At 43.6% G+C, this 12,601-nt stretch overlaps 1 protein-coding gene across 1 annotated transcript in view; it reads left to right on the top strand.

Moving 5' to 3' along the window:
* The window catches only part of CEP290 (centrosomal protein 290), a 1,386,965-nt gene that overhangs the window by 723,225 nt on the left and 651,139 nt on the right, over positions 1–12,601 (top strand). Inside the window, exon 34 of the mRNA XM_086918001.1 lies at positions 9,516–9,782. Within this exon, the coding sequence (XP_086774127.1) occupies positions 9,516–9,782 (267 nt within the window). The remainder of the gene's footprint in view (positions 1–9,515; positions 9,783–12,601) is intronic.

The raw sequence follows: 12,601 nt of genomic DNA, 5'->3' as shown, positions 1-12,601 counted from the left end.
CATGCCCCGGGGGGCTCCTCTGGGAAGACCCAGTACTCCCTGTAACAGCCTTCCAGCGTCTGCCAGCAAGATAGTGCTGCTGCTGACCCAAGACACAATTCTGCCCTCCTGCTGCTGAGGTTGAGCACGGAGAGGTAGAACAATAGGTTTCCTGTCACAGGGAGGTGTAACCATCTCCCAGACAGTGAATTGGGATGGCATGCCAGTGCCACCAGACTACTTTGAAGGGCATATTTGGTGCCCTCCTTGTCTGCACTGGTTTGAGGCAGTTCAGAAATCCTTGGTTCCCCCTCTGGCACAAAACTGAACAAAGGACATGGGAGTATCCTCCCCTCTGTGCAGGCCCTCTTCTGGGAGGGATCCCTTGAGATGTTACTATCCTTTCCTTGGTTATTTAAGGGCTCCTCCATGGGTGGGTCCACGGATTTGTCGTGGAACTAGACTCATCTCTGAAACCAAGACACTCTTGAATTGTCTGGTCACTTGGACTTCGCTGGGCTTTGCCTGGAAACAAAACTGCATCACGGAAGACTCCTGCTGCTCCTGGTTTTGCTGTTCTGCATGTATTCTGCTTTGTCTGTGTCTGTGCTTCGCTCAGGTTCTCCAGGGACCTATGGGCATCAAGGACTTCTGAAATAATCTCCCTTGGAGTGAATACGTTTCTCTCCTGCATCTGCAGGCACTGTATACAGCTGACCGGTCTGCTGATCCTGTCGTTTTATGAACCTCCAGCATGAAAGGCTGTAAATGGGGGTACAAGGGGCTCCTCTAAAGAGCCCAACAGTACATGTGACCGTACCTCCAACACAGAAATCGGCGTTGAGGTATGATTCCAACATGTTTCATACCAACCACGACCCGGATTCAGTAATGCCTATACTAGTAGAGACTCTTATTAGCCGCAGATTCCTTAATGACTCACCTGTTCTACACGTCTGCAAATTGATTTTTAGGTACAGGGCTGTTCCCTTTTCAGGGGCTTAGTTTCACACACCTGTTGTCAAGGTTCTTCATGACTCTGCTGTCCAGAAGTGGAAAGTTGGAAATAAAAAGTCAGCGCACTTTGATAGCGCTGATATAGGCACTGCGCACATCAATTACGGCAGGGATGATGCCACTTGGAGCCGAACGACGCCAGCTACTGGCTCGTAGGTGTACTGCGGAAGAAAAGTTTCCAGGTCCAGATTGTGGAGAAGTGTGGCTCAATGGTTAGAGGAGGCATACCCGGAAGCTGAGGTCAGACCCGGGACCAGGATTCAATTCCCGACGCGGCAGGGTCTGAGCCCAAGTGTCCACGGACTCGATAATTCTCACTTTGGTGCCTACTCGAATCACGGGTTCACACTCTGCAACTCTGGGCAATAGCTTGCTTAATCTCCACTACGGCCCCCGCGGCGGGATGCCTGGCTTTCACCTTGGGGATGCCCAGTACGGGTTATCTCACAGGGAAAAGCCAGGACGGGTTCCCAATGCAAGCGCCGGGACACCCCGTTGGGGTAGCCGTGCGCTATATAAGATACACTAAAAAAAAAAAAAAAAAAGATCCAGCCTGACGCCTAAGGACAAATCTAAGGTAAACAATCTGCAGCTAGATAGATTCTCTACCACATAAGGCGTTTACGAAGGTAAGTAACTTGTTCATCAAAGATCAAATCCTGGCTTTCCTAGCCTTTTATTGGTCTTAGGTTGTTATATTGTTTATAATTGAACCGTCTTATAGCAACAGCTGTTGTTCGCAATGGTTAGAATTGGCAGCTGTACTGGGTGAAGTGCTATAGAAAGATAAGTTATTTTTTATTATACAGCTTTCTAGAAATGGTAGAATATTTTTCTTGCCAAGACCTACTTGTCACATTTTTTGCCGTATAAATTAAATGTAAAAAAACAGAGCATTGTGAGAAACATTATAGTTCAGCAAAAAATGACGCAAGTCATTTTCTTACCATCCTTTATTAAAATAAAATTTATGTTAGAAAGTGCCAGTAGAATGATGGCCCAGTGGATGAAATGCTTGTGATTGCGATATTTAATGAATTGCGGGCACAAGTTTAACTCTGTAGTGTAGTTCCTATATTCCCAATAGGCTCTGCGCATTGGAATAATATATCCTATAGATTAGACGTAGGACTTAGGTCAATAGGTCTCAATCGAATATACTAAACTTAATAGTGAGTGCCAGCTAGCTCAGAGGTCACTAGAAACGTTCTCGAATTCACAAGATGTGATTAGTTTCTGACAACCGCATAAACAAGACAACTTTGTTTCCCAAGAATAAGAATATATCTCTCAGAGTCGTGGAAACAATAGCTAACTATTTTACTCAGTCAATGACATATTGAACCAATTGTCCATAGATTTTGATTAGCTCTTTTAGTTGAGCTCATAGTTCCGCATCTGTCATTATACTAATTTCAGGATTTGGTGTATAGCTGGCTAATACCGGCCATGTTGCTCCTGGTCTACCTAGTGGACCGAGCATGGTAACATGATTTATTTGTTTTAGGGCGCCTTTAAACCAGAGCGCATGCTCTTGGTATGTTAGTGGAATTTCAATATCCTCGAAAGGAATGTATTCCTCTGGTGGTTCATCTTCTTTATAGAAGTGAAACACTTTTGTTACTGGACTTGCTTCAGGGAAGACTATCCATGAATAGATTACCTCTGTCTGGTGACCCTACCACCTCTCGGTATTAGTTCCTATATTCCCAATAGGCTCTGCGCATTGGAATAATATATCCTATAGATTTGACGTAGGACTTAGGTCAATAGGTCTCTATCGAATATACTAAACTTAATAGTGAGTGCCAGCTAGCTCAGAGGTCACTAGAAACTTTCTCGAATTTACAGAAGGGATTAGTTTCTGACAATATACCTTTCAGAGTCGTGGAAACAATAGATAACTATTTTACTCAGTCAGTCGTTCATGCTTCCTTTTTACAGAGTTGCAGAGAAATAGTGAGACAGGCGTTTTTCAAATTAAAAATAAAATGTATGTTAGAAAGAGCCAGTAGAATGATGGCCCAGTGGATGAAATGCTTGTGATTGCAATATTTAATGAATTTCAGGCACACGTTTGACTCAGAATGATTCCCAACAAGGCTGACTCAGCCTTCCATGCTAGTCGGTCTGTAAAGAGAAAACAAATATGTTCAGTAAAAGTATCAACTGCTATTGCCAGTTCCAGGAATCTGCATGTGTGATGTGGAGCGCCACATATAAAAAAAGATTACTGTTAGTAAAGTGATATTAATAACAGCTATTAATATAATAAAAATATATATTGAGGATAATATGTTCGAGGCATATGAGCTGTAGATCATATGCTTTTGCATAGATCACCATCTAGTGTTGGGTCCGGATGTTTTCACTTTGTTTTTCTTCGAAGAAGTATTTCCAGTCACGAGGTAGGTGACTCCTCCTTTTGGCGATAGTGCGCATGGGTATCGACTCCATTGTTAGATTTTTTTTTCCGCCATCCGGTTTGGATGTGAATTGTTGTGCTCCGGTTCGGCACCATTTCTTCGGGCCCCCTTCAACGCGCAATCCACTACCCTCGACAATATTGTTTATAGATCGCGTTTCCCATTCTCTGCGTATTGTTTGCTCTCAAAAACCTTCGATCGGAACATTTGTGGAAGGCCATTGGGCCTACCCGCGCTGGGATCGGTAGCAGCTGATGGAACGGACTCCATTCAAGTTATGTCCAGGGTGTTGCGCTAAGTTCCCGCGCACTGACTTGCACGAAGTGTGTGACCTTTGCCTATCCCCGGAACATGACGAGAAAGACTGCGACGCGTGTCGGTCTTTTCGGTCGAGGAATACCCTCCGTGATCGCCAGGTTCAACGTCACGAAATGTACCAGCGAAGCGGCTCTGCGCCGGACCTCCCATAAGAAGAGTCCGAACACGAAGAATCGCAAGTGCAAGAAGCCAAAATGGAGGAGGAGCAAGTCTCCGTATCCCACGCCTACTCCGATGCGGAAGACCTGACACTGGAACAACGGATCGTGCGTGAAGAGACTTTGTTCCCATACCATCTCCTTTATAAGAAAAAGGCTCCGGTCCCTCCTCTGCCTTCGGCCCAAGATCAGCCCTGTGAAAAGGTTTCGAGCACCCCGCCTTCAGGCTCGGCGCCGAAACATTAAATACCAGCCTTCCAGCTCGGGCTCTAACAGTCCCCACGCTGGTACCGACCCGAAACCTTCGGCGTCAAAACAAAAACACTATCTGGTTTCTGTGCCACTGTTGCAGAAGCCGAAATCTTCTAGCCAAAACTTTGGATGCCCAAACCTGCATCTAAAGAAACTACGGCACATAAAGAACCTCGGATCAAAAATCCACCGGATCCCAAACAAAATGAATTTGTGATTCATCCCGAAACTGATCATGTTCACACCAAACTTCCTGAAAAGACGAAAATGGGCTTACCAGAGGACTACTACATTCCTTTAAAGAAGAAAAATGTGACTACTAACCCTTCTCCTCCTTATATTGCACCTTCTTCACCTATTCATGAAGAATTGCCTATTACACCTACACATTCCCCTACACCAACATCACCTGACCCTCAGGACACTGGGGATGGGGATATAGATGACTGTGTACAGCAGGATGCACCCCAGGATCCATATCGATGGGATAATTACAATGTCCCTCAAGATAATGATCCTGACTTATATCCATCCAGGCCTTCGCCCCAGATGATAACATTGGGTACTTTGAGCTTCTTAATAGGCCGCACAATATCATGGAGTAGAGCTTCATAAGGAGAGTTTAGAAGAGGATGTTTTGTTAGAGACACTGAGTTAATCTCAAAGGGCTATACAAACATTACCAATGCTAAAGGCAATGCTCAAACACACTGAGGATATATTTAAAGGCCCTGTAAGAGCTAGGATCATCAATCCCAGGGTAGAAAAAAAATATAAAGCGGCACCTAATGACCCTGTGTATATCAAAGGTCAGTTACCCTTAGACTCTCTGGTCGTTTCCAATGCTCGTAAGAGAGCTAACTCTCAAACAACAGGAGATGCCCCTCCTCCTGATGAGGAATCCAAATTGTTAGATGCTTCAGGAAAAAGGATAGCCTCACAAGCAGCTAATAATTGGCGCATTGCCAATTCTCAAGCATTGTTGGCAAGGTATGATAGAGCTCATTATGACAAACTGGAAAAGCTCATCGAATTCCTTCTGGATGAGCATAAGACTAAATCCAGTGACCTTATACAAGAAGGCAAACTAATAACTAATACCTCTATCAGGTGTGTGTTAGATCAGGCAGATACAGCAGCTCGGGCAGTGAGCACTAGTGTATTACTCCGTAGACATGCTTGGTTAAGGATTTTAGGATTCAAGCCTGAAGTACAAGCCTCTATTCTTAATCAACCTTTTGATAAAGAACATCTTTTTGGCCCAGCTGTAGATGTATCACTAGAAAAGATGAAAAAAGATAGGGAAGTTGCTAATTCCATGGGAGCCTTGCAATCACCTTCTAACAGGGGTTCCTTTTATCGCTCATTTTATAGGGGCGGCTCCAAAACTGTATCTACAGAGAATCCTTCCTCCTCCTACAAGGGCAACAATCAATTTCCCTCTTCAAGAGGTTATTTTAGAGGAGGATATAGAGGAAACAACGGCAAAGGAAGGGGCAGAGGCAATTCAACACAAACCTCCCCTGCAAACAACAAACAATGACTTATTACCCATACCCCCGATCATTCCACTTCTGTCGGGGCTGCCTTTCACAAATTCTACCCATTTGGAATACGATTACATCAGACAAATGGGTTCTACAAATTATCCAATCTGGTTACTGCCTGCAGCTTACAAGCACTCCACCGAATATTCCTCCAAGGTCGCACCTCATTTCACAAGAACATCTCGCCCCTCTAAAGCAAGAGGTTCTCTCTCTGTTGCAAAGGGGGGCAATAGAACCCGCCCCTTTACAATTCCAAGGAATAGTAGTGTAGTCCCACTACTTTCTAATTCCCAAAACGAACGGCTCTCTCAGGCCTATATTGGACATCAAAGAAATAAATCTATACATTTAGTTGGACCACTTTCATATGGTAAAACTCCGATAAGTGCTTCCTCTCCTTGAGCAAGGCAACTTTCTATCCACTCTGGATTTAAAAGACGCTTACTTTCATACAGCAGGATTGGTAAGGGGTCTTAAGAGCCATGCCCCCTTTATCCAGTACTCTGCAAAAGTACCTCCTGGCATGCTACTGGTTGGGGGATAAAGTCCACTTTACTCCTGAGGGTCCTTGGGGGACAAGAAGCCCTCCTGTTACCTCCTGTAAGCCTGACACAGCAGGATTTCTGAGAGCTCATTGTAGGCCCTGTCACCTTTTTCCACAACTCATTAAATGCAACTACACCCTGAGAACCGCAATACCTCAGGTTTGTGGTAGCAGGCCAACATTATCAATTCAAAGTCCCTCCCTTCGGAGTGACAACTGCTCCCAGGGTTTTCACAAAGTGTTTGTCAGTAGTCACAGACCACCTGAGAAGACAACAGGTTCCTGTCTTCCCATACTTAGACGACTGGCTCATAAAGGTCAGCTCGCACAAAAGCTGTCTGCACCACACACAGAAAACTGTGCAACTCCTTCACCAACTGGGATTTATACTAAATCAGACCAAATCCCATCTCCAACCATCCATGTCTCAAGACTATCTAGGAGCAACTATAGACACACAAAGAGCTCTAGCCTACCCAACTTCAGCCAGAATCAGAAATATTCAAAACCCCTTGTTTCAGTTCCAGCCTCAACAATCCCTACCAGCTCGAGAGTTCATGCAATTACTGGGAATGGGGGGGTCTTGCATTTTCGTAGTTCCCTACGCAAGACTTCAGATGCAACCCCTACAGGAATGCTTAGCTCGTCAGTGGAACCAGGCTGAAGGTCATTTATCAGATCTAGTGTTGGTAGAAGGTCACGCCCATCGCTCTCTGCAGTGGTGGAACACACAAAGCCTTTTAAAAGGGCGGTCCTTCTGCGATCCAGTTCCACAGATAGAACAAACAGTAGACACATATCTTACCGGTTAGGGAGCCCATCTCCAAACCCACAAAATTCAAGGCATGTGGAGCTCCCAACAAAAACAGCTTCATATAAATCATCTAGAACTACTAGCAATTTTTCTGCCATTGAAAGCATTTCAAATTCAACTAGTGCGCAAGACTAAACTAATTTGTACAGACAACATACTACATACAAAAGCAGGGGACACACTCCCTCCAACTGTCCCACCTAGCACAGGGCATCTGGAGATGGGACTTTCGCCACAAAATCTATCTCCTAGCAGAACACCTCCCAGGAGTGAACATTAGATGGCAGATCTGCTAAGTCGTCAGACACATCAAATCCACAAATGGGAACTGCATCCTCAAGTTCTCCTCCCATTCTTTCAGATGTGGGGCTTCCCAGACATAGACCTGTTCGCCGCGCATCTAAACGCAAAGTGCCCAAACTTTGCGTCCAGGTACTCTCCCATTGTCCAAAGGCAATGCACTGTGGATGAACTGGTCAGGGATATTTGCTTACGCTTTCCCACCTCTCCCACTCATTCCATTAGTGGTTCAGAAATTCAAACAAGCGTCCCTGACACTAATCCTAGTTGCTCCCTCATAGGCCCATTAGCCATGTTTTACAACCCTATTGGAACTCTCGTAGTTCCTCATTGAAAATTACGTCTTACACCCAGTCTCCTCACACAGAGCCATGGAGACATAAGACACCCAGACCCCTGTCAACTCAATCTGACGATCTGGCACCTGAAGTCCTAGAGTTTGGCTATCCTAATCTACCCCCAGACTGTATAAATGTTATCAAAGAAGCTAGACGTCATACCACAAGAGCTTGCTATGCAACAAAGTGGAAGCGGTTTGTGATTTAATGTAACAACAACCACATCAACCCTCTTGATGCTTCTGTACAAAACATTATATGCTATTTGTTACATCTACAACATTCCAATTTAGCATACAAGTCCATATGTTTACATCTAGCTGCTATAGCCGCATATCTCCAAAATAGACAACATCTATCTCTTTTTTAGAGTACTGTCATTAAGGCATTTATGGAGGGACTCAAAAGAGTTATCCCCGAAACGTCCACCTGCTCCGGTGTGGAATCTCAGTATTGTTCTCACCAGATTAATGGGTCCACCCTTTGAGCCATTGCACAGATATGAACTGCAATTTCTCACATGAAACGTTGCTTTCCTAGTGGCTATTACAACACTCAGAAGAGTGGGTGAACTTCAGGCATTAACTATAGAAGAACCTTTTTTTGCAAATGCATCAAAACAAAGTAATTCTTCGGATCAATCCTAAATTCCTTCCCAGAGTAATTTCTGCTTTTCATATTCATCAATCTGTTGAGTTGCCTGTGTTATTCCATCAACCAGATTCAATAGCAGAGCGTGCACTACACACATTAGATGTTGAAAGAGCATTAAATTATTACATTAAAAAGACAAAAGCTTTCCGTAACGCAAATCAGCTTTTTGTTGCTTTTGCTCCACCACACAAGGGCAATCCCATATCAAAATCCGGTATTGCAAGGTGGATAGTCAAGTGCATTCAAATATGCTATGCGAAGGATAAAAGAACGTTACCAGTTCCCCCCTAGAGCACATTTAACACGCAAACTGGGGGCTTCTATGGCATTCCTAGGAAATATACCAATATATGATAAATGCAAAGCTGCAACTTGGTCTACACCTCACACATTCACAAAACATTATTCTGTGGATGTATTAGCAGCACAGCAAGCTAGAGTAGGCCAAGCAGTTTTACGTACACTATTTCAGACTACTGCAACAGCTACAAGTTAGCCACCGATTTGGGAGATAACTGCTATGTAGTCTATGCAAAAGCATATGATCGACAGCTCATATTCCTCGAATGGAAAATGCTACTTACCCAGTAAGCATCTGTTATTGGCATATAGAGCCGTAGAATCATATGCGCCCGCTGGCCTCCCCGGGTACCTATACCTGTTGCAGTAACATCTTACTTAGATACATGCATTCATGGACATCTCCCTCTTACTAACTCTATTATCACCCTCTGCGGGAGAACAATCTAACAATGGAGTCGATGCCCATGCGCACTATCGCCGAAAGGAGGAGTCACCTACCTTGTGACTGGAAAGACTTTTTCGAAGACAAACAAAGTGCACAAATCCAGACCCAACACTAGATGACGATCTATGCAAACGCATATGATTCTACAGCTCTATATGCCAAGAATATCTGCATACTGGGTAAGTAGCATTTTCCTTATTATTGTTATGATTATCGTTGTTATTTTTGGTATTAGAATTGGTATTATTATTATTTGTATTATGTACAGGAGAAGCCAGGAAAAATGGAGTTTCCAAACTTTCAGCATTTAAGGGTTTAAAGATCAATTATATTTAGATAATTTAGTTGGAATTCAGCTGTTTCTAGAATAGGGTTCTATTGCTTTTCTACTAGAATTTAAAACCTATGTTTTTGTTGCAGAAATTGAAAGAAAAAAGCGATGCTCTGTGGAGAGCAGAACAAAATGTATTAGCCCGAGACAAAGTAATCAACGAGTTAAGGCTAAGATTGCCAGGTACAGCAGAACGGGAGAAGATACTAATGGAATTTGGTCATGTAGATCACGGTCAAGAACACCAACAGAACTTGAAGGTGGCTCATCAAACTATTGCAAATATGCAGGCAAGGTTAAATCAAAAAGAAGAAGTTTTGAAAAAGTACCAGCATCTTCTGGCAAAAGCAAGAGAGGTGAGTAAAACTTGAATTAAATTTCTATTATGTATTTCAGATGTCACCTTAACAAAGGTGACTCAGCAAAGCCTGCAAAATGCTTCTGTCAAAAGGCAACTTCGGTCACATTTGACATTGTATTTTGATGTCACCGATAAGAACCCCTCAATGGCAATATAGAACCATATTACACATGTGAGATATATACATATATATATCAGTTGCCAGTCGGTACTTATAGTTAGGACCTCATTTATTTTGCTAATAACTTTGGCGCTGTTTGACAAATCTTCAGTAAATTTTCAAAACTGGTTTGCCACTCACTTCAGCTGCTGTCTGAAATGTTTTGGGGTGATTCATCAGTCCCAAAACGCGTCTACTGCAGCAATTTCCTGTAGGGAATTTGAACATGACTACAGCTCAAACAGATGAATTGCCCTAAATTTGGCAGAAAACTAGCTCTTCTTCCAGAAAGAGCCCCATTTAGGTCGAGCCTATAGCGGCCGCGCGCATGTGCGAGGCATGCAGTAATGGAATATGGAGTGGAAGCTCCGCCCATGTTTTTAATTGGCTCATGTCATTGTCTTTCGTAAATGCTGCCTTCTGATTTATTATGAGGCTTGTTAGTCCCTCCTTATTTTGGCCATTTCGTCATTTGTAGCCTTCCATGGCTACTGGCCCCTTTACTTTGAGCGTTGCACAGCATGTGTTATTTAGATTGTGAGTGCTATTTTCTTTAATAAGGTTCTCTTTCTGCCTGTGCCTTCTCACCCCCCTTCCCGCAGTCAGTGCCTTCTGGCCCCCCCGCCAGCTCTCATGTTGTCCGTGCCTTCTCGCCCCTCTGTTCCCAGCACGCACACCCGATTGCAATGCAATAGGTCTTGCGTAAATACGAGTCCTGTTGCATTTCAAATGCTTGTTATATTCTTTTTAACTTTCCTCCCTCCAAAGCCTCACCACCTCCCTTTCCGCCACCCGTTAAGCTCCTTCCGGCCACTCTTACCCTGTGTCTCATTTTACCTCACTTTTGTTCAACTTCCCCTTGTTCCTCAGGTCCACCCCACTTTACATTCCTCCCCGTTCTTTCCCCCCAGGAGCAGGCCTGGCTTATTTTCTTTGGGAAAGTTTTCTGAAAGAGGAGCCTGCATTTCGTGACACATAAAAGCCCTTCTCAGATTCAGGTTGACCTTCCCCGAGCCCCGCGCCAGTGGCTGGCACTGCTCACCGAGGGGCCCACCTCTCTTGCAGGCCATGAACATTCCTGCTCAGGCAGACCAGCAGACAGGCCCAAGTAAAGCCATTTAAAGAGACTAATACAATCAGCCACTACCTGCACACAAAACTAGACAACACCTGCACCTAGACTGACAAAGCTATACAACCATGCACAGGCATGCACGTACAAACAACCAATCAAGCCCTACATCTAATATAAACAAAATAAATGAAACCGTGCAATAAATACACAAAACCAACAGACACACGCTTGTGTGTAGCATGCAGGCAATTGAAGATATAATGCAAGCATTACACTCAGGCAACACCACGCTCACATCCTTGCACATGCAGATATGCACAAACCACGAATTCATTTACTAACTAGTGTTAATACAGCACATAAAAGCACAACCTTTCACACGCAACAGTACACATCCGAAAAGCACTGATATGCAGACAAAGACTGCATGAACATGGATTTACAGAAAGCAGTACGCACACACACGCAATTACGCCCCTACTGAATAATTTATAGAAGAATATACAACTATGCCCACATAAATACACACAAAACTATGACTGCATAAAAAGCTTTGAAATTGTATTTTCTTAAAATAAAGCTGACATATATTTCATTTTGTATTGAGACTTTGTGCATGTCTCTCCTCATGCAAAACCCTACCTGCTTCTTCCATCAATAACACCCACACTTTCTAAGCCATAGCTAGCCACAGAGTCTGTCATATTGGATAAACCAGGGCCTTGCCCCCAGTCCTTTCCACAAGTGTGGCACACTAGAAGCACAGACCTTTATGGACCAAATTAATAAAGTCACGTCCCCTTGTTTCCACCTTCTAAGGGTCCTGGCAAAGGTGTTTCCTTTCATCCTTGCTGACAGCAAAAGACGTTATTGTTGCATTAGTCTTAGCCAGGACAGATCACTACAATGTTTTATATTTAGGCATTCAGAAAAAAACTGCAATTGAAGCTTCAGACACCCTAGAATGTAGCCTCTCCTCTGCTTCTGAAGATTCCAAAATGTGATCCCATTTACAAAGGCATTCAGGACCTGCTTTGGCTACCTGTGACTGAATGGGTCAAGTTCAAGCCCTCTGTATTTTTCGGAAGGCCCTACACGGTTGAGGTCCCACATATTTTCAGAAGTCTTTTATCTGGTGTAGGCCTAATCGCCATCTTAGATCTGGCGCTCCTAAATTTGTGGCAGTTCCTAAAATTAGGAAAGCCAGATGGGAAGGGAGAAGCTTTTCTATTAAGAACTGTAAATTGTGGAACTCCCTGCCCTCTGAGATCTCAATCTAATAAGAGCCTCTTTTAGAAAACTGTTAAAAACCTGCCTCTTTACTATTCATTCATAGAAAGGTTTCATAATTTTAAAGAACTTTTATACTAAGAAGCCTTGGCAGATGTGCTCTTTATAAAATACTTCTTACTTACTTTACTGGATTTCCTAGTTGAAACAAATTACATAAGTGCCAGAAGAGATATTCATAATGCCTGCAAAAGGTGTGGTTGGTGACCAGTGTAGCTGCCCTACGACTCTGCAATATGTACAAATCTTTCAAAAGCCTGCTGTAGACAGGCAAATCATGCCCTAAATA

This window comes from Lissotriton vulgaris, chromosome 1_1 (assembly GCF_964263255.1).
Source record: "Lissotriton vulgaris chromosome 1_1, aLisVul1.2, whole genome shotgun sequence".
Taxonomy (NCBI): Eukaryota; Metazoa; Chordata; class Amphibia; order Caudata; family Salamandridae; genus Lissotriton; species Lissotriton vulgaris.
The sequence above is the reverse complement of the archived record's forward strand: the minus strand, read 5'-3'. Positions and strand labels throughout refer to the sequence as shown.